The 22,284-nt window shown below is 38.8% G+C and overlaps 1 protein-coding gene across 8 annotated transcripts in view; it reads right to left on the reverse strand.

Annotated features, from left to right (window-relative positions):
- Positions 1–11,483, reverse strand: part of vav2 (vav guanine nucleotide exchange factor 2) — a 201,650-nt gene extending 190,167 nt beyond the window's left edge. For 5 of the 8 annotated variants that reach the window (XM_085413546.1, XM_085413544.1, XM_085413545.1 and 2 more), the window contains exon 1: positions 10,156–11,482. In XM_085413546.1, the coding sequence (XP_085269672.1) occupies positions 10,156–10,359 (204 nt within the window). In that variant the 5' untranslated portion in view covers positions 10,360–11,482. Of the gene's footprint in view, positions 1–10,155 lie in introns of all 8 variants that reach the window. The other 3 variants (XM_085413550.1, XM_085413548.1, XM_085413549.1) reach the window with 2 other exon arrangements.
- Positions 11,484–22,284: the final 10,801 nt, after the last annotated feature.

The raw sequence follows: 22,284 nt of genomic DNA on the forward strand, positions 1-22,284 counted from the left end.
TCACTGGAATGAGGTGTTGAGGTTCTACATGGGGACTCTGTTGCCCTACTGGGGATCTTTAACATTCACATAGGCAATGACTGACTGACCTGGAAGGGTGTGATTGAGAGGAACAGCCTGCCTGAGTGCTGCCCCAAGCAGTGGAATTTAAGAGTTTGGTGGCGTTATTCAAAAGTGAGAGAGTGAGGGGAGAGTGGATTGCAAGACTAACAAACAAATTTGTGTAATCTGTTGTTGTGAAGAGGGAGCTCAGCATAAAACCCAAGCTGTCAATTTACCTGTGAACCTATGTTCCTACCCTTTCTACCTAGGGCACAACCTCTAGGTAGTTACTGGAAGAAAGAGATCACATATACAATGATGGCTACGATGGCTAGGCTCTCCCTTAGCGATAGGGTGAGTAGCTTGGACATTCAGAAGGAACTCAGAGTAAAACCGCTACTCCTCCACATCAAAAGGAGACAGGTGGTATGAAGACATGACTAGGGTGCCTCTTAGACGCCTCCTGGGTGAGGTATTTTGGGCATGTCCTGCTGGGAGGAGGCAGTGAGGCAAACCTAGGACATGCTGGAAAGATTACCTCTTCGATGGCTTGGAAAGCCAGCCCTAGATGAGCTGGAATAGGTAGACCCAAACACAGATAAGTGACAGAAAAAGATGGATAGATGGATGGATAATATTTATTTATTGTTAAGTCATATTTAACTCTAGATTTAAATATTTTAATGTCAGTTTATTCCCTGGAGTGACTTTTAAATGTTTGCGTTGTTCTGTAAGTGGCTTCATTACCACATTCTATTACAGCTGTGACTTCAGTTATACACAGTACTTGCAGATGTGCCAAGCAGCAACCGCATAAGCAGCAGGCCCACACACTTACAATGTGTATACATGTGACCATTCATTTGCACCTAATGAATATTGACCTCAACTACTATGGCATTTATTCATCTGCTGAATAATGCAAGTACTTAACCGTTTTCCTATTTATGACTCTCCTATGCTGCTATGCATTATTTCTCATGCAGCACTGCAAGTTGTATGCTTTTACTGCCTCATATTAATTTATTTATGAGAGTCTATAGCATACAGTGAGTTGTTATCCAATTAATGACTGTGAAGAAAAGCTCACCTTATGTGTTCCTTTTGTATGACTGTTCTTTTAGCTTTAAGCTATGTTTCAGAAAAATAATAAAAAAAATCTATCTCACAAAGAAAAAAAAACTAATTGAGGGGGTTTTTTTTCCATCTGTGTCCAGTACTGTGCAAATGTCTTGGGTCACCTCTCATTTCTTCATATTCTGCCTCCAAGAAGCCAGACTTTCTTGCATTTTTTAAGTGGTCTTGATCAATAGTTCTCCAGGCTTTCTGGAGGTTTTTCAAAGTTTGTCTCTGCACACTGGCTGCTTTTTCACTTATATCAATCCAATCTTTGTACCTGACCATTGTCAGATACTTTCATTATTTGTAAATCCATAAACACTGACCTTTCTATTCACTCAATCATAAAAACGGCACCTAAAACAAGCAACAAGGGTTGTAGTTTCAAAGTAAACTATTTTCGTGTACCTCAGTTGCTCCCTTCATTTGCTAAATGTCATGCATTGTTTAAGTCAGCCCTGTAAGAATCCCTTTTGGGCCATTAGCAATATTCAGTTGCTTTTGTTTGTACAGCTGACGCATGGATTAACTTTAAGGCAATACATCTTTGCTAGCTCAGAAAAAAATTGTCCCAACTTGAAAAGGAACAGCTGGGCTGCAGCAAAATTTTAAATGGTCTCCATTTGTTTTTAAATTTGTTGCTTCTGTTTCCAAGTGAATGCCTGCTTTACAGAACAGCAGCCCAGGGAAATACTCAACAATAAAAACTTATTTTGCTGAGAATGAGGGATAATCCTAGCATGCACAAATGTATTGCTCTATTGCTGTCCACTCTGCTATATTGTCTGAAATATATAATACTTTCAGAAGTATTGTCATAGTTTTAAACAACATTTCTATAGTTCTAATATCACCGTTGTTAAACCACAGGTGGTGCAATATTACTAAAACAACATGGTCGTGACCACAAGAGTTCAACCGCCACATATATGAAGAAGAATTACACTTGCAAACGAAGAAAAACGTCCTGGAACTGATTCCATTCTTAATCTGACTTCAGGTTGATAAAATGCCCACATTTGTTAAGCTCCTCACACAATGACTCCTTTATCAAATCTTTCATTCACATTATCTCTGACACTACAGGCACTGGCAAGGAGGAAAAATGACCCATAGACAACGCTGTTCTGAACAAATGTAGATGACTGGCTTAAATGTTTCAGTGTTAATGACATATTTGTGGGAGTGATACTCTTGATAACTCGAAGGATGATTACTCAGCCAGCAATACTGTTCTGTGACCCTTAGGTAATCTGTTCACATAATTAAAAACAAGAATGACTGTAATTATTTTCTTTGTTTTGTTTTTATATCCTGCAGCTGCAGCACAAGATTACCTGACAGTCAAAGAAAAAAAAAAGCCAGGTTAATGTACATCAAAGAGAAGCAACAATTGTTAGTAAAATGCTTTACAGCTTGTTAGTGCCGCACCAGTTTGGGCTGGTTTAAGTTGGGACGTTAGCTACCACTGTGTCTGTTTCATTCCTATCAGAACTAGATATTGTAACTTTTTTTATTTTTAACTAACAAGAACAAGATTTAGGTTCCACAAAAACAACAAGTACACTGGAATCTGTATCCAGTTTTGTGACAGGTCGAGACTAAGGCACGTCCAGTCCCTCCAGGAAATACATAAAAAAAACAAAATACTGTTTATAGGTCAGTCCTGCAAATGTCAGCGCTCAACCCACACAGACGTTAAAATTTTGAGGGGAATTTTGTGACCTCAGGAGTCGGATCACCTTACACAAAGGTTAGAATACACCGGCCCAGACCCATTCTCTCCTTGTCAATCCCATTAGCTTCCAGGGGCACAGTCTCAGCTGTTCAACCCAAGACATATCCCTAATGAGTTCCATTAGCAGTATTACCTGCATCCGGCGAGCGCTGAGGTCATGGGGTCAACAGTAGACCTAACACTGAGATTAAATTACTCCAGAGGGAGAAAAGGGTGGGTGGATAGGTGTCTACAGTGGTTACTACCCCCCTACCCACTCTGGCCATAAACAGAGATTTCAGAGTAGAAAGTGCACTGACATTTAACATGCTGTTTGGTTCATACACTCCCGTTGATCTCATTTTTAACCACGCAGATCTGAGACAGGGCAATAAGTGTTGTAAGTTTGACCTACAGTGAACAATGAATGTATACTGTAATCACATGACTGATGAAGACAAAATGAAGCAGGGTTTGATTAGGGATTTCAATGCAGCTGTCCAGGTTTTGCCATGTCACAGAGAAGGAGCACAGAAAAAGAATGACAGATGCAAAAATGAATGAAGAAAAAGATAAGCAACAAACAGATTGCACAGGAAGTACCAAAATAACAACACCCTAGTCTGATGTACTACAACCTCTTTTATAGCCTTTTACCACTTTTCCTGCCTCATTAAACAGGTATAAAGTAGAAGAATGCAGATATTTTTAGCAAACATTTTTTTGGTAAACCCATTGTAGTCTTACAGATTAAGCTACATGTGCAAATCTCAGCACTAAGGAAAGGCTCTTAAAAATAGACATAAGCAACAAATTAGCTTACATATTTTGGATCTCATTACAGATAGCTTTATGTGAATTTCGCATGGTTTCCCCTATTTTGCCCCAGAGCACTTAAAAAAGAGATACTTAATCTAAAGTGCACCACTTCCTGGTTACAAGAAAGAAAAAAAGAAAAAAAAATCTTGTCTGAAGTAGGGCTGCCACAAACGATTATTTTGATAGTCGACTAGTCACCGATTATTTTTGCGATTAGTCGACTAATCAGATCATCATCCATTGGACGTACAGCGTACAGCTTATTGCACCAGCAGCATCTGCTCTTATATAACTATCATTAGCTTACAGTTTTAAGTGTTTAAGATCTGTGCTAACTAAAAATAAAGACAAGATGATAGTTTATTAAACTTCACCGAAACAATCTGCAAATTTCATTAAAATTTAATAAACTCCTTGCTATCTAAAATATAACAGGACACCGGAGTAAATTCTCCAGCATCTCACACTTCTGATAATCAGCTGTCTGCTTGACGTTTATTCAGCTGTGTAAAAACTATAACTTTAATCTCAGCCAAACCGATTTACTGAGGAACAAATAAAATACTAAAAAAAAGCCAAACAATAACATTTTTAAGTTATCTAAGTGACTTATATATCATGTTTAACCTGAGTAGCGAAAGACGGCGGTGGGTTTGAAAATGATTTGCCAGGAGTCCGGTGTTCTCACGGCGCTAGTGAGCCTTGCCCCCGGCTAGCTAGTGGGTAACAGACGTCTCCGAAAACGTCGGAGTGCTTTTGAAAATATGTGGTGTCTTGATAAACTGAGCAGATATTTGAGGTTTACACAGCTACATTCTCGCCTGAAAATATGTTAAACGTTTATTTTGTGACCCAGAAAGAATAACCATTAAAACTAACTAGCTGCCGCCATTGTTGGAAACTGCGCTGGGCTGCGCTATGAATTCTGGGACACAGCTTCTTCTTCTTCGGGGTTTAACGGCAGCTGGCGTCCTTGTACATGCAGTGCTGCCATCTTCTGTTTCAGTCCGTTATTACACTCTTAAATCCTACTACTCATTCCTGCGTCTTTTGTGATCTTACAAAGCATCAAACGACGCGTCGACTATTAAATCAGTTGTCGACGATTTTGATAGTCGACGTAATCGTGACTAGTCGACTAATCGTGGCAGCCCTAGTCTGAAGCTGAAGATCCAACTGTAAAGTCCTGCGTGCAACTGTTTAACACAGCATAGAAGCTGTTTTTTCTCAATGAAAAGTGGCTTTGAATCCTCTTATTTGTATGAAATTTCATTGGCCGGCATCAGTCTGTGAGCCCCTTAAAAAAAAACAAAAGGATGTCTTTATACCACAAACCTCTTGTTGTTTACCCCGAGTCTACCTAGTTAGCATCAAACAGCATCTAGAAAAAGAAAGTTCACAAAGCTAGCCACATACTTTCCAAAGAGCTGATAGAGACAAAACAGGACCTACAAGGTAAATGAAAATACAATTTGTCAAGTGGCGAGAAAAACAAATAAATGCTAGGCAACTAACACGTTTTCCACATCAGCTGTTATCCCTGTGTCTGTTATTTATAGTTATTTCTAATCCTAGCAGCAAAAACATTTCAGTCAGTTTTCTATAGTGTGATTTTTAGAACCGGATGAATGATGCATAACACCAATATCATGGTAATCCAAGTTTGCAGGAATGGCAGAATTAAAAAAAAAAAAAAAAAAAAAAAGAATTCAGATCTGATCCGGTTACTTTCCATCAGCAGCCAATATTTCTGGTGGGAGCTGGACAAAGAGGAAGAACCTCAATTATGTTGAGTGGAAGCAGCAGGCTCTGTGTGGGATCTGGAGCCCTGCAGAGTACTGAGAAACTTCAGTGCAGCTCTGCAGGCTCCCCAGCTTCAATACTGATTGAGTCTGAACACAGGTACTGTAACATACTTACAAACATAATAAACAAGTGCACGGTCACACAAGGAAACAAAAGCACAGCAAACACACACATACACACACACACACACACACACACACACACATATCCACCTGCTCATCCCATAGGCATTCACAACTAACAAAAAACAAAAGAAAATAAGAAGTGAAGAGAGAACTGCAGAACACTCAAAAGGCTCAGTCTCGTCTTTCAGACACCGCCTGAGGCATTGGATTCTGAATAAGTACACTTTGAGCTCTGAAGCATCTACAGACACCAGCGCTCATTAGCCACCCGTTTACAACCTTGAGGTAAAGGCAAACAAATGCTGAAAAACACAATTAGGAATTCATTTGACCACATAAATGAAGGTCAGTTTCACAGTTTCCTTTTAAGAACTACTCCACCTCCTCTCCTGTCCACAAAGGGGAAGAAAGACAAAATCAAACAATATTTAATCCCCCTTGGTCATGCTCTCTTTTGGTATGTAACTCTATAATTGCAAATCTGATAACAGAAATATTAATGAGGTTAGTGCCATGATGTTTAACCACATACACTAGGAATCAAAATGGACAGTGACAAATTAGTTTCCGAGTGTGTATTTGGTCCTGTATGTTATCGATTAAGTTAGCACAAGTGCACCATTTTTGTTTTAAGAAAACAGCTAGCTTTCAGCTGGGAGAAAAGAGGGCTTGTCCAGTTTTTGGCAGCTTATTGTGAGCACAAAAATATACAATAATATAGCAAGTGATTTTATTACTGAGAGTTTTTTATTTATTTATTTATAATGTTTACGTTGTAAAGCTCATCCTGTTGCCTATTACCAGAATATATAATTAAGAACTATACAAAATTTGTAGATCTGTGAGTTGAAGATGAAAGCTGCCATTTCAGCATGCTCAAAGGGTCCGGGCTTACATACACCGCTCTGTCAAGAGCAAAAGATGGAATTTGCAGAAGCATAATCTAGAAACCAGTGACTACTGTCTGACACACAGCCATGAGCTGGCATCCCATGTGCCTTACTGTGAAAAACTCTTGAGCCATCCCGTCTTTCTTTATATTTTGCTTCCAAGGACTCAGACTTTCTTCTAACTTTGTAGTTGTCGTGAGCAAAAGCGCTCCAGGATTTCTGAAGGTCTTTTAAAGTTTATCTTTGAACATTGGCTGCTTTTTCATTCATTTTCAGTCCAGCCCTTGTACCTAACCATTTTCATAGGAATGTGTTTTTGTTTGTTAAGCCACTCAGTCACTGAATAATGAATGAATAAAATAAACATAAAGAGGTACCTAACACAAGGGGTGAAACAGTGTTGCGCCTACAAGCTAGCAAAAAAAACCAATTTCAAATTTTGTCTTTGGTCTTTGCTATTAGCAACATGTTGCAAAAACACATCATTTGTTCCCACTTCTTTAGTTGAATTTCTGAAAAATACCAAAGATAATAGGTTTGATGTCATTTTGCACCAATAAGGTGACTCCCCCAGAGCTATTCGCTGAAAACCTGGCACATCTTAGCGCGCAATGTGGCCTTAAAAAAATTGAGGAACGTAGGCAAAAGATGAAGAGGATAAAAGATCAAGTATCTGCTGCAGTAAAGTCTGAAAGTTACCGCCTTAAGAAAACAAAATCCATCAAAGACACAGGACCTGAGAAATATATCTGCCCCTTCGATTGATCCAGTGTTCATCATCAGAAACGTTTTCAATGGAAGGACGGGTGTCAAGAAACTAATCTTTAAAAAGGGAAGCAGGAAAAAAAAAGGCTGAAGTAAGCCAATTTCTTTACTGGAATAATAATAAAGAAAATCAGTGGCAACAGGTCTCTGTTTTTGCCTTATATACTTCACATGTTTCAACACATCACTGCACCTGTTTCCCATTTTACTAGCAAAATATGTAAGAAATGAGGGGTGGCTCAAGACTTTTGCAGAGCACTGTACAAGTGGGTCAAATGAAACACACGTTCAGGAAACTTCAAAATTTTCATCTTAAGACCATGAAAGCATCATCAAGTCATAACATACAAGGTAGAAAAGCACACTGAGTGGAATTTCAATTGCAAATTCATTAACTGTCGACATGCCGTGTTTTGTGAAAAAATTATGACCATCGTGTTTCTACCAGGAATTCTCTTTGATGTCTGCAGAATGCACAAAAGCACCAAGACCACAAACCGGGATCAATGCCAAACTTGAAAAGCATTATTGTGATTAGGCTCTGTTAGCAGTAGAAGTAATGGATCAATAGAAAAAGGAGAAACACATACTTTGTGTCTTTATGTTCTTCTTTCGCCATAAACCACCTTTACGATGCATCGGCTCTACACCTACTACCATGTGTTGAGGGCGTCTTAACTAAATGTTAGAAACTAGTTATATTCACAGACAAAACTCAATTTCAAACCTATCAATCACCGCTAAAGTTTATCCACTGGATACAAGAGAAATTTTGTACTGAGCAAACAATATAATTGCTCTGCTTCAGCTCCTCTTCATTTGGTTAAGCCACTAACTGTGTGTTCTCGGTTTTAAAGCACGTGAGCTTTGACCTTTTCCTTATCATAAATCACATACTACTGTTCTGCTGCCAGGATTTTGTTTAACCCAATTTGTCACCGAGGACACCACTTTCACCCTCGCTGCAGATTCACTCAGTGGTACTGGGAGCTCGGGATTAGTGGGCGGATCAAAGCATGCCATCCAAGTCTCTCTCTCTCTCGCCCTTGTAATCATTGAACCCAGTAGCTTCTGGAGGTGATAAGTTAAGGCCGCTGTTGGTTACCAGGCAAAGAGAGGGGGATGGATAGCGATGCCACTAGCATTTACTTTCATTGATTAATATGTAATTCTTTCTTCTGTTAAGTGTTTATTGTCTTAAATGGAAGACAAATAGCTTAAAATGTCCACCACAACGCGCAGAATCTTACATGACATTCTTGTTTTGTTCAACAGTTGCAAATGATCCCATTTGATAAGCGTGAAACAGAGACAAAAGTGGCATTTTTGCTCCGTTTGAAAAATACACACATACACATACACACTTGCAAATGAATTCCTTGTTGATCTGGCTAACCAAATTATCTTTTCCTGATTAATCAAGGACAAAGAAAGGAGTGTTTACTAGAAAACAGCACCCAACACAGACAGAGCAAAAAAAGCAGACAGACAGACAGTAGACCCACACACACATTCACACATTATTATGACAGAAAGAGGTCACAGAAGTTGTGCCAAGCATATCAGACAAATTTGCTGTCAGTGAGGAATCGCTTCCTAACACAGCTATTAAAGCCCGCAGGTATGACAATAAGAATAATCTAAATATGTCACAGTGCCAGTGCCAAGACTTCTTCACCATGTGCAGCGGAGGCTGTGTGGTATTTCAGTGCAGACATCAGGGTGAATAAAAGTCAATAGACATGTTTGCCACAGAGCACTTCTACTCCACCACCGTGGTCATGTAAACTTCCTGTGGCACCCGACACTTCCTCTTATTGGCTTTGGAAACATGAATGAGCTGAAGTGCAGAGGGAGCTTTACAGAAGCAGAGGCGTGCAATAGCTACAGTTCAAACCTCTAATCTCATTGCCATGAAATCTTGGGTTTCGTTTGAGTTTAATTACATACACACGGGGATACTTCTCTTTGAGTCTCTTCCAGTTTGCCATTTCCCTTCAACTTGAGACAGGTAAAAATTTAAAAGCAAATAGTGCAGCATCCTTTTAAAACTGCTACCACCAGACAAATGGTGTATACTAAATCATCAACCATGGAAGAGCATCACTCTAACGTTCCATAACGTTCCTTTTACTTTATTTAGTGTCCTCGATTTTCTCTTCCCTAAGAAGCTTATTATCTTTGCTCACTTCTGCACAGAGTTAGACTGTCTAGATAACACCCAATTAGCACCCTTGGAAGTGAATGTGAAGATGCTCTAGCTGCCAACTGTATGTCAATTTCATTGGGAGGGGGGGCTGATACTTGCATGAGCAGAAATAAAATACTGGGTAGATAAATGTTTAACCTTTTTAGGGGGAAAAAAAGAAATGAACGGAATTGGCTTTTAAGTGCTCCTGGAGCCACCAGCAGAACAGCTCATCATCAACCTTGAGGCCTATATCACCACATGGATCCAGGTGTGACACCTCCAGAATAAGGTGTTAGTGGGCATAATTGCATTATTTTCTCCACCTGGGAAAAACTAAATGAAGCTTGCATGTTTTAACACACAGAGCCCACCACAGTATGTGTTTAACTGCTGTATTATCACAGATACACTGATAGAATTTTTTTACTGCGCCAAGGAATGGGCTTGTTGTGACAGGAAGGAATCTCTGGATCAGCTGGGGAAATACAGGCAGAGAAATGTACAAAAAAAGCTTTCCAAACAATCAAGGAAAATCGTGGAACATCTCAGTGGGAAGTGGCTACCCAGGGAATCCCAGGGTGTGGATGTGTAGCAGCGTAGTGCATATAAAAGTTTGCCCGGGGGGCGTGTAAATCAAAGCCACCACTTGGTCGTTTAAAATGTATACCGAGGCGGACTCACCTGTGACATCTGGGGTCTGAAATTGATCTCCTTCAGGTCCACTGATCCTGGGGAGAGATTGTGCAACATCTGGCACAACAACACCCCATCACGCAGGGCCTGTGCCAAGTCGAAGACGGCCGACGAGGGCCACACAACCCGGTGGTTCGGGGGCAGGACCTTGCAGTCTATCAACCACCGTCCGCATTGTCTCCACTCCTCCATATCTTTCTCCGAAGTCTCTCCTCGCAAAATAACCTGGTTCTCGAACTGGCTCAGTGCGAGCAGAAAAGCGTTGTTTCACGGCGCACGAGCAGGCACTATGGTTGATTTCCCACCGGCTCCGGGTGTCTTGATTATTCACTATGTACGCAAATCAGGCAATTTCGCAACTTTGTATTATTCGCAGTAGGTCAGCTCACAATATCCCCATGTCCAGGCGCATGTCAGCTCCCCTTTCTCCTCAACGTGAAGGCTCGGAAATGACTAAAATAATAACAGGGATCCACTTCGGCAAACAGCGACGATGTAAGCAGAAAACGGAGACGAGCTACGTGAATTTTCTCCTCTTCATTCTTAAAAAGTTTCCTACTCAACACATATAATCCAAAGAGCGTAAAATGTTTACAACAGAGACAAACAAACCAGCTGGATACAGCAGTTTGTCATGTATCGACTTCACTAGTGTTTCACATTTCAGTGAACCAAACACCACGGGCTGCTGTGCAATGTGGGGAAAGCGGCTTTTCAAGTCTCTGTAGACGATGAATAAAAGCACGGAGTCACCCTTCGCATTTGCATTTATCGTTTCCTTAGTACTCTAAGCGTAAAAACAAGGACTTCCACTCAGTCCCAAAAGCGAAAGATAAAAAGAAAGGGATAACAGACCAGACTGTCTACAACCCTTGGTTCAATCTCTTTTCACAACTGTCTAAACGTCGCTCTCCAGCAGCGGAAACATGTCCAGTCTGGGAAACAAAAAAGGGGGACATCTGTGTTTACATGTATCCTGTAAATGCAACTTCGCCTCGCGCCTTTACGCACGCCCAAAAACAGCGCTATCAGTGTGTCCAGCTTAGGTTTTCTCTGATTTTTGCCTCCCTTCCGCTCACGTCCTTGCTCTCACGTCTCCCTCTCCGTGTTTCCCTCTCGGACAGAGATGTTTAGAGATCCCAGCTACCGATCGTAGCTGTTCAAATCTGAAAGGAGACCAGGCTTCAGGCTCGGTATTGGCCCAGGAGTTTGAACTTGCCCCTATGTGCTGATTAAGACACGTAAAGTTAAAAGTCGGGTAGTTTGCTTTAGCAGCTCCACTCTTAAAAGAATTTGGGTTTCAGGGAGTATTTTTAAACTAAGCGTTAAGATGCGCCCTCTGATGGGTGAAGCGCACACTGCAAGGGCCATTGGCATAAAGGGGATATATATATATATATATATATATATATATATATATATATATATATATATATATATATATATATATATATATGTATGTATATATATATATATGTGTATATATATATATATATATATAGATATAGATATATAGATATATATAGATAGATAGATAGATAGATAGATAGATAGACAATTCTTATGTTTGCAGAAGCTTTCCGTGTTATTCTGAATATGCCTGCTAGTTGTACTGTTTGAATTTTCAGTTACTGTTCAGATGTTGACATCCTTCATTTCTGAACACTACATTTTTTTTATTAATTCTGATCCCTCACCAGAGTAAGAATGAAAAGCAACATGACTAATGCTATAACTTTTAATTTGTTCTAATCCAAATCTAGGCGATTTATGTTTGAGTCTTACAATCTGAACACTTTTATTCTTTATAACAGTAACACAGAGCCCACACAGAGGTGGACTCTTTCCAAAAACTCTTTGTGTCTCTGAAAAGACTTCTTACAAATATTCCATTAGTTTGTTACGCAGAGAGGAGCGGTGAGAGAAACATCAGACTTCACTCTATCTTAACTGAAGTAATTGTTTTATTGTCTCTTGCCAACATCATGCACATACAGACAACAACTTCCCAAAAAGGCCCCCAATCCATTTCCTGCTCCCTTTAAACACTCTAAAGACCACGCCTTCTCAATACAGACTGGCCTATAAAAGAGCTGCAATTGAGGCAAGCCTCCTCTTTACTGGGAAAACAAGATGGCCACCACAGAGGTAATCTGCAAAACACTTTGTTACATGAATGCTTCCGAACATAGTTAAAGTGTTACAGTTGGAGTAAAAGTAACATGAAAATAATGAGTACATTTAATTTTCACCTAAACAAAATGTATTGTCACTAAATGTCTCACACAAAAGTCCTTTTGGAGCTTATTTTCATGTTGTTGGGCCGATTATTCAATGCAGTCCTTCCACACAAGTACACAATAATAATACATCCATCTGGGTTTGGGTCAGGGTAGAACGAGTTTATGCAGAGAAGCCCACACCTCCCTCTCTCTGGCCACCTTCCTGAGTTCATACTGGAGGAACATAGTAGGGTTCTCAAGCCAGCTGAGAGATATGGGTCTGCCATGGAGCCTTCTCCTGGTAGGACATGCCCAAAACACCTCACCCAGGAGACATCCTAGCGGTTCCCATATGGTTTCAGCATCTTGGTCAATTGCCGGAACCACATCAACTGTTTCCTTTATTGTCAGGAGCAATTTGGGAGGGTCTTCTAAGACAGAGTAGTCTAGGGTGAGGGGGCAGACTAAGAGTGATCCAGAAAACTGTTTTTACAAGAAGAAAACAAAGGGACATGACTACCCTGCCTGGGAAAGGGTTACACTTTAAGGGAACTAGGCATAAAAATGTATATTTATGTCCATAGTAGTGGGGTCTCTCACTCTCTTGCTTAGTTCCTGTGGCTGGTGGTATTGGCTACATTTTTAGACTGTGAATAGCGATGCATGAACAAAAGCAGTACCAAAGCAGGCTTTTGTGGTGGAGCCATTTTTATAGACAATTAGGTCAGAGGTTTTCAGACAGCATTTACCCACTTCTCAAGCCAAAAGCACTTAATGCCTTTACATGTTTAAGTAGCAATTAAATCTACAAGTTGTTTTATAGTGAAATAAAGATAAACAAAGACGCAAGCTCTTTTGCTTCCCCACGCCTCCACAGAATCTAAACAGTAACTGAGAGGGGTTAGAGGTCAAAGAGGAAATAATATGTAAACTTTTGGTAAGGAAGTTTGCACTCACTCTAGGGAGCTAATAGAATAGAATAAACCTTTATTATCCCACGGATGAGAAATTTTGGTGTTAAATTGTGTAAAATTTGGTATAAAATTAAGTTGTTATCACACCTTGATTTGGGAACTAATAACTAACTAAATGGTAAATGGATTGTATGTGGTTTAATGCTCCTCTAGTTATAGCAGACATTGAAAGCACCTACGCTACAAGCCACCGTCATCCTTCCAGAAAGTCCTGTTTTATTGCATGCATACAGTGTCATTCAGCTTGACACACATTGGAGACATTTTTTAGTGTTCACTGCCTAAGAACACTTCATCATGAAAAGCGGATGAGCTCGGGTTATGTACTTTAGTAAATTAATGTAATTAAGGGAAAAATGTATTTGCTGGATTATTGTCAGTATCCACTAGAGGTGGGAATCACACATTACCTCACAATAGCACACTGATGATATTCTGATGCAGTAATTCTGTGGTATTTGACACTTTGCAAGACAGAAACTCAGTGTCTGTGTAACTGAAGAAGAAAACATACTCCTAAAAAAGCAAGAGACTGTAATTATCTCTAATTTGCTGCACAAGAGTGTTAGTGTGTGCATATTAACATTATTCTTCAATTTAAATAATATGTCAGTTGGCTAATATGATCTTCTTATGTTATGAAGTTATGAAGTAGTTTCTGAGTAAATGTCAGAAACCATTAAAAACGTCTGTTTGGTTTATTAAAAATGCTGATTTTTGGTGACTGTGTGTCTATGATCAAAAGAAGAATCAATTTCATACAATGCAGTTTTGCTATTTTTTTTTTTTATTATTCCATTAGCCAGTCTACAGTCATCCTCAAACAACATCTAGCAGTTTGTAAAAGGGCGACTTCTGAGTCTACAAAACAAAAACGGCGGATTAGTTTAAAGTTAAACAATTTCTTTATAAAAACCCACACACCTACCACTACAAACCACATTTACCATGATTGCAAATGCTCAAGGCTGAAAAATGCAGTTGGCTTGTCATAACTTGTTCAGTAATGGGTTACCTGTTGTTTCTGGGAATGCAATAAAATGTGTTTTAAAAGGAGTTCACAGTACTTCGAAACGACCAGATTCTGAACATTGTATTTAAAATCCAGCACAGATGTAAACAAAGACAGCAAATTAAATTTTGAGTACTCCAGTTTCAGGATCCTGGTAGCATGCATGTTGGCTAACCGTTCCATAACTTTCCACAGTCGACAGACAAAAACTGATTTGCTGGTGGATATGGCTTTCCTCAGTTTTACAAAGACTGATGGCCTCACCTCCATAAAATGAGACGACATGCTTGCTACTAACCAATCTCATCGGTTCTGTTTCCAGACACAGTGGGCAGCTTTTCTCACCAACAGGAAAGAAAGACAGCAGTTTGTGTGCATAGTAAACATTTAACCTGGCAAAGAGACAGATGTTCCCCCCTCAAGAACTGATGGAGTCAAAGCAAATGCAAAATATGGTCATGCATGTTTAAGTTAGCAATTCAGTCATGTACTATCACGTCAATATATTTTATTGTTTCACAGAAATAAAAAAACCAACAACAATGTTTTGGCTATGATTTGTCATTTGATATATATTTTGGGTTTGATTTTGCTCCTTTCTTTAATTGGGCAGCTACCTTTCTCATTTCCATATCCTCCCACTCTACCGGAATGTTCCCCAATGTCATCTTCTGTTAATAAAATAATCACAGTTGATCAATTAATCTCTTAATTGTCACCAACCTCAATATGCCACCTGTTTCTTGTTAAACCCCCTTTGTCATGTCTCATTACTTTATCAGCTCAGTCATCATTGCATCTTCCCACCTCCACATTCCCACAGGGACATAGCACATTTAGCCAGTTTGTCTCTGGGCATATATGAGAGAAGTAGAGCAAAACCTGATTTCCGGTGCTTCTTTTGAAATTGAAAGATTTTAAAGATTGCACAGCTGCTGGCCCATACGATCTTAAATCACCCATATAGAAACCGGGGATGGCTTTGGTTTTCAGAAGGCTTGAGATGACTTCTTTTTCTTTCTTTTTTTTTCTTTTTTTTATATAGCAAATTCTGTGCAAGTGAGCAGTTTAAGGCACTGGAAATGTACCACCAGAACAAATTATGTTTTTCCTGTTTGTTTAAGAATTTGGAGAAGGTAGTGAATTCTCATAGTATTCTCCCACTGTACTATCCATGGTGCCCTGAAAGCAGTAAAGGCTGACATGGACAGAATTTATACTAACAAAGAGCAGCTAAACAGAATTTTTCACAGAAACCCACCATCTCACACACTTCTTGTCATCTAGCTCCCTGTCACTGAAGAGTAAGGACTTTATAAGCTTCACCTTTCTTCCATCTGCAGCCATGTTTACCTCATAAAGTGACACAAGGGCTTTGACTGTTCACAGATTAATGGAGATATCAAACATTCCCATGGTAGCTGCAGCTCCATAGACTGTATCAAAAAACATGGACATATCCACAGAGCCATCACTTATTGGTTAATGAAGTCTAGGAATAGCAAAAATATAAACATTTGTCACTTAAGTACAGGTAGAAGTACAGATATTTGTGTGAAAAATAATCTGGCAGTACTGATTCAACTTCTTTACTCTTAAGTAAAAGTGAAAAAGTAGAGGCTCTGAAATGTAGTGAGAGAATAAAAATGTGCAAACCTAACTGAACCTTGAAGTGAGGTTTAGCATGTGGAGGACCCTACGATCGGGTGTAGCAGTGTAGTGTGTGGAAAAGAATTAATTAGACATAAGTTATAATAATTTCTCCTGTGTAATCCAGTAGACTTTTCTTTCTGTTCAGGCTATGCTGGTACTGCTCTGAGATTTACTGCTCATCGTGCATTCAGACAGCTGAATTTAACAAAATTATAACCCCTACACTGTATAAAGCTAGTGTATCCATAGAATTCAGTGAGTAAATCACCAGTTTAAAATTGGTAATTTATAACTGTTACCCCGTTACGTTGACCATGAACACCACAGCTGCTCTGAAACAGCAACCATAGATCATTACTGCAAACTTTACCAAAGTCCTGAAAATGAGCCATTGTTGCCCGCACTAAACTGCCTTGTACTGTATTTCATTACAATCTTTGAATAACAAAATGTTTGTATATATTTGTTTTGCAAGATGTTCCATGACATGAAAATATATAACTGTCGTCAAAGGTTTTGATACTCATCATAAGCATGAATGTCATGGTAATTTTTGCTTTTACTAATTTCTTTGAACTGTTATTTTTCTAAAACAGAATAGTTGCACAGCATATATCTTTTATGAAAAAAACTGAGTGTATAAGTTTAAATGTATGTTGGACTTCAAAAGTATACATACAGGCTCAGCAAGCTGCACCTTAGCCAGATGGTTTTGGTTACCATGAACAAGTTTGTGGCATAACTGTGGCTGGACATTTGACCACTCATCTTGGCTGAATTGGTAAAGTTAATTTAAATTTTCAGGGGGTTGAGGTCAGGCCTTTAGGAAGGACATGCCAGAAGTTTAGTGTTATCCTGCTTCATCCATTACAAAACCAGTTCTGATGTGTGTTTGGAATTGTTGTCTTATTGTTGCTTTAATTAAAGTTGAAAAAGGTATTCTTCTTTCATTATTCCATTCACTTGCTGTATTGTACCATTACCAACGGCATTAAAACAGCACCAAAGGAGGACGCTATCACCACCATGCTTGACAGCTGTTACATTGTTCTTAGATTTGAAAGCTTCACCTCTTGACACTGTGGCCAAATAGCTCAATCTTTGTCTTGTCTGATCATAAAAATGTTATCCAGAAGGCATTTAGTTGGTCTATGTGGGCAGCTGCAAATTTCAATCAAGCTTTAAGGTGTTGATTTAAGAATAAGGGCTTCTTTCTTGGTCACCATCTTCTTAGTCTATAGCACTGTAGAACTTGCTTGACTCTGGACACTGTTGCTGGTGTTCCAGTAGTTTCCAGTTCATCACATCGCACTTTTACGATCCCTGATTTGTTACTGAAGATCCTAACCAATTTCCTCTCATCTGAGTGTTACAGTTTGGGACTTCTTCCAGATTTTGGCAAAGTGGTAATACAAACTGTTTACCCAGTTCCTGTTTTTTTTTTTTTGTTTTTTTTTTTAAGTAATTAAAGATGTAGTGCTGTACAGCTATTCCGCCCTGGATAAAGAACAATTAAGAATCCGTTAAAAATCCCAAATTACAATGACATTCATGCCCATGATGAGTGTAAGTAAGCTTCTGACCACAACTGTGAACTTCAGGAAGACATCATGTATAGATCAAATATCTTTTTGCTAGATCAAATGAGTGGAACGGCTCTTTTGCAACAGGATATATGAGCTCAAGGCACACATTCTTCTACATCTTCTATATACAGTGTATGTGCAGACCGCATTTCTAATAAAATAATGCATCACAAGTTTTGCCATCCCCATGGGAACAGCTATCCTGCTTGAGACATCAGTGTTTGATTAATAGTGAATTAATTGAACATCTTTCACAACTACATAGAGAAACATCTCCTTCTGGTTGCAGACTTTGCACTGATATGGAAAGGCAGGCAAGATGGACTATGTGGAGGATAAGCCTCAGTAGTACTGTGCCTTTTTGGAGCGAGAAAAGGCTCTGTAAAGATGCTCTTTCTAAAGAGCAAATATATGTACTCAGTGGACATTTGGAGATTTCATACTTTGTGGTTTTCTGATCTTAAAAGCACTTTCTTTGATGTACTTCCTATCTGCAAGAAGCATCAGCAGAAAAAAATATAAGACTGAGTGTTAATGTGAAACACTTCAAACGATACCATTATATCAGATCTGCATTTAGTAGTTTGCCCCCCATCTTACTTGGCCCAGACAAAGCTTTGTAATCTTGTATGCAACACAGTCCATATAAAAATATATGAGCAACAAAACTGGACACTGAAAATATCCTTTGTAAAATTAATTCTGTGATGCACAAATGGTCTTTGAGTTTGGCCTTTGGGTTCTGAGCCATGAGATCACTTAACCTTTAAGGACTGTTTGAACAGTTCCATCAGCCTAAAATATGGCCTATAAATCTTTAAGCAGGGCATTTTTTATGTGGAGGATAGTGTTGCTATGCTCTCAAATTCCTGAGAGAGAGAAAAAAAGCAAGACAAATGGAGTCCTGGGATTGATTCTGAGAAGAAGAAAAAATGACTTAATTTTGGAGGATTTTTTCAGTTTTACTTCTTAAAGTTCACTTATGGCAATATGTGATCTTTTACAGAGATAGAAGAAAAGAACATATCTAAAATCCCATCCAGACAGATAAATAAAGGTCAGCACATTTCAGTGAAACCTAATGGAACATCCAGTTATGGCTTTTTCTTTTTTTGTGTGGTGTTCCCCATGCATTTCACAACATAACATTTAAGAAAAGCACATGCAGGATATAAAAAAATCATAAAGTGGATGCACGTGCTAGCTAAAGTTGCAGTAATCTAAAAATGCCACAAACAAGCTTGATGTCTGTGTAATAACAGAACAGGCCTTCTCCTTGCACAGGTGCTACTGGAGTACCTTCGAGTAAGGCACGTGAACCTTAGCACCATCATGCTTATCATGATAGAAAGGACAACGATATAGTGCAAGATAATACATGGCGTGTGAGTTTAATGCAGTGCAATACTGCAAAAATATCATGCTCGGCAAAATATTTTGCTGGGTAAGTAATGGTTTTGAATAGATTAACTAGAAGCATAAAGTTTGTTACAAATTGAAGATATATTACAAAAAAGAGGCTCACAGTATAAGAACATCATCTGCTAATTTGCAATTATGGTATATGTCACATTAGCATAAATCGTTTACCAAACAAAAGTGGATGCATATGAAGCTCAATCTGTAAAGTTCATTCAAACTGACATTGACATGAAACCACAATCATTCACTTGTATTAATTTCTACTGGGTTTTCTACAAGGTGATAAAAAGAAGAAGGGTAGGGAAAGAAAAAAAGAAAACAAGACAACCATTAATCAAACGAACTGTGCGATGTGTTTGTAGAGATGCACGTGTGTGGTCTTCTTAACACTATATTCATGCACTGAGTGATGGCCAGAAGTGGCAGAAATGACTAGTTGTCACTGGAGCTGTGGCATTGATCAATCATGCCCTGAGGTTGCAGAGGGTTGCTGCATGTGGCATGACAGGAATGCAGGTCACAAAGATCACATCACCCAGCAACATGCACACTGCAAAGACAGCAGGCTGGTGTGGCAGAGAGAGAGGAAAAAAAGAAAAGGGTAAATGATGAATGGCCTCACAAACCTCTCCAGCACTACACAACTGAAGAACGTGACTTTTTTTTTTTTTTTTTTTTTTTTTACAAAAAGGGATCTGCATTCTTTTAAATAATATTTAGTGGTTTTCTGATTTTTACAAATCAGATAAACGTTCTTGTATGAAATGGCAAACTGTACTGACGAATGATGAAAAAATGCATAGGAAACAGACGAACACTGTAAAATCAAAAGCAAGAAAAAAAAAAAAGAATAAAGATTAAGATGGCACATGATGGCCATCTACTGGTGAGTTCAATAACTGAGCCACAGGTATACTTTGCACATTTTTTTTTCTGCCAGAAAGCTTTTCTTTGCTCCCACAGACATCTCACACAAACCTTCCCAACTCCATATATGCTGTCATTCTGATGTATGTTGAAAGTTGCACTGAGATTTGATGAGTGTAATCTGGTGCAAGCACCAGCTGTTCAAAGCGGGCAGCACTGGGCTTGTGCCAGTTTTGCAAAGCAGCTGGACGGTCAGATGGAAGTGGAGCTAATGTTTTAGGCAGCTTTCTTTCGCTGTTAGCTGTTTCCTGACAATGTTATAAGCATTTCCCATCCACTCTGAAGGGTTTTTTTTAAGCTTTGTAAGATTTTTTTTTTTTTTGTGGGAAAAAAAAACCTCAAGAACCCAGGAGACAGAAAAAAAGCCGAGATGCAAAGCTCAAGCAAAACACTGATGCCACTGACGTTTTGGGACCCCAGAGAACTTCAATGAGAGCCTTTATCCACAAATAAGGAAAACTTGGAACAGTAGTGAACCTTTCTAGAAATGGTAAATAGACTGGTTCTTATATAGTCCCACCAACTTTTTAGTTAGTAGGTAACCTGCGCTACCTCCTGAGTCAGACAGGAGGCCTAAAGAGTATCACAGAACTGCAGACCTCACTTGCTTCAATTAAAGTCAGCGTCCATGATTGAGTAAGAAAGAGACTGGGCAAAAATGGCATTAATGGGAGAGAGTTCCAAGAGGAAAACCACTGCTGAACAAAAAGAACACAAAGGCTCGCTTTACATTTGCCAAAACACATTTCAATCACCAAGACTTTGGGGAAATTATTCTGTGGATAGACAACACCAAAGTGCAACTATTTGTTAATCTGGTGTGAAACTAACAGCATTTTATAAAAAGAACTACAAACACAAAATCAAACATGGTAGAGGTAGTGTGATAGTCTGCAGCTTCTTTGCTGCTTCAGGATCTGGACAGTTTGCTGTAATTTATAGAGAGCAGAATTTATGTTTCTACCACCAAATCCAGAGGGAGAACGTCCAGCCTTCTGTTTGTTCCCTTCAGTGCACCTGGGTTACACAATAGAACAATCCACCTCTGACTGGCTCAATAAAAAAAAAAAAAAAAGATTTTCAAGTGGCTTAGTCCAACTTTGGACTTAAATTTGACTGAGTTGCTTTGGTATTACATTAAACAGGTCATTTATGCTTGCAAAAACTCCAACGTGACTGAACTAAAATTCCTCCACAGTGGTGATACACACTCATCGCCAGTTAGCAGAAATGCTTAACTGCAGTTCTTGCTGCCAAGGGTGGCACAACTTGATGTTGGGTGCAAATACTTTTTCCAGGTAGGTTTGGATAGATTTTTTTTCCTTAATAAACACATTCACAATTTAAAAACTGAATTTTAGTTTTACTCTGGTGAACTTTGTCTAATATTAAAAGAAAGACAATATTAGGAAGCAGACAGGTGTTATTTTCAAGTATTCTGATTTTTAGTTTATATAGAACAAAGAAATATATAAAAAAAACAAAATAGTTACTACAGGAATGGAATTTGAAAACAAAACAGTATGCAACAACAAGCACTGTTCATATTCCACGCAATCAACTCTCCATTACATCTTTTTGCCATCACAAAATCTCAAATTTGTTATTAAGGTTTCTGGAAAGCAATTTTTATGGTGTGATTTGTTCATGGGAAATTACATTCCCACTGTTTGGACTGTTCCTCAAAGCAAACTGCAGTGTTTCATAATGTTCCTGGCCTCTGCTGCTCAATTTCATCTTCATACAGAATAAAAATAAGAAAACTGTTGAGACCTGATAATTCATCAGTCTTATGTAACGTGCATTATTCTTGCATGGTACACCTAAATGCATTTAGTGCTAAATTAACCCTTTATTTACCATGGGCCTGCTGGTGGGCCTATTTTTAAAGGCACTTTTAAATGATCATAACTCCATTACCGTTTGTGCTGAAAAGAAAAAAATTCCAGTGATTTCATAAAGAAGAGTAGAAGAGCTTTATGGGGATATCTGCCTAGATGTTACCATGTGCACTCACATTACTGTACTTCTCAACCATTTTGGGGGCTTTTAAGAAAATTCAAATGGTTACTGTGTTTTATTTGACAGCCAAAATAAGTCCACCACGCCATGTATAAATCTTGGTCAATAAATGGTTAAGAAACAATTTAGTTACACCACTTAATATTAGTAATATAAATTGAAGTATTTCCAAATCAGCAAAGAAAAAAATAAATGTAAAAAAATGGGATAATGGTCAATCAAAGACGTTATCATCTGAAACTGATGTAATGAAATCTACTCTTACCCAAGCAGAATGCCATCCAGCTCTGTTGCAGATT

The sequence above is a fragment of the Rhamphochromis longiceps genome, linkage group LG7 (genome assembly GCF_057381845.1).
Source record: "Rhamphochromis longiceps isolate RC_006_pf linkage group LG7, R_longiceps_female_GT1.1, whole genome shotgun sequence".
Classification (NCBI taxonomy): Eukaryota; Metazoa; Chordata; class Actinopteri; order Cichliformes; family Cichlidae; genus Rhamphochromis; species Rhamphochromis longiceps.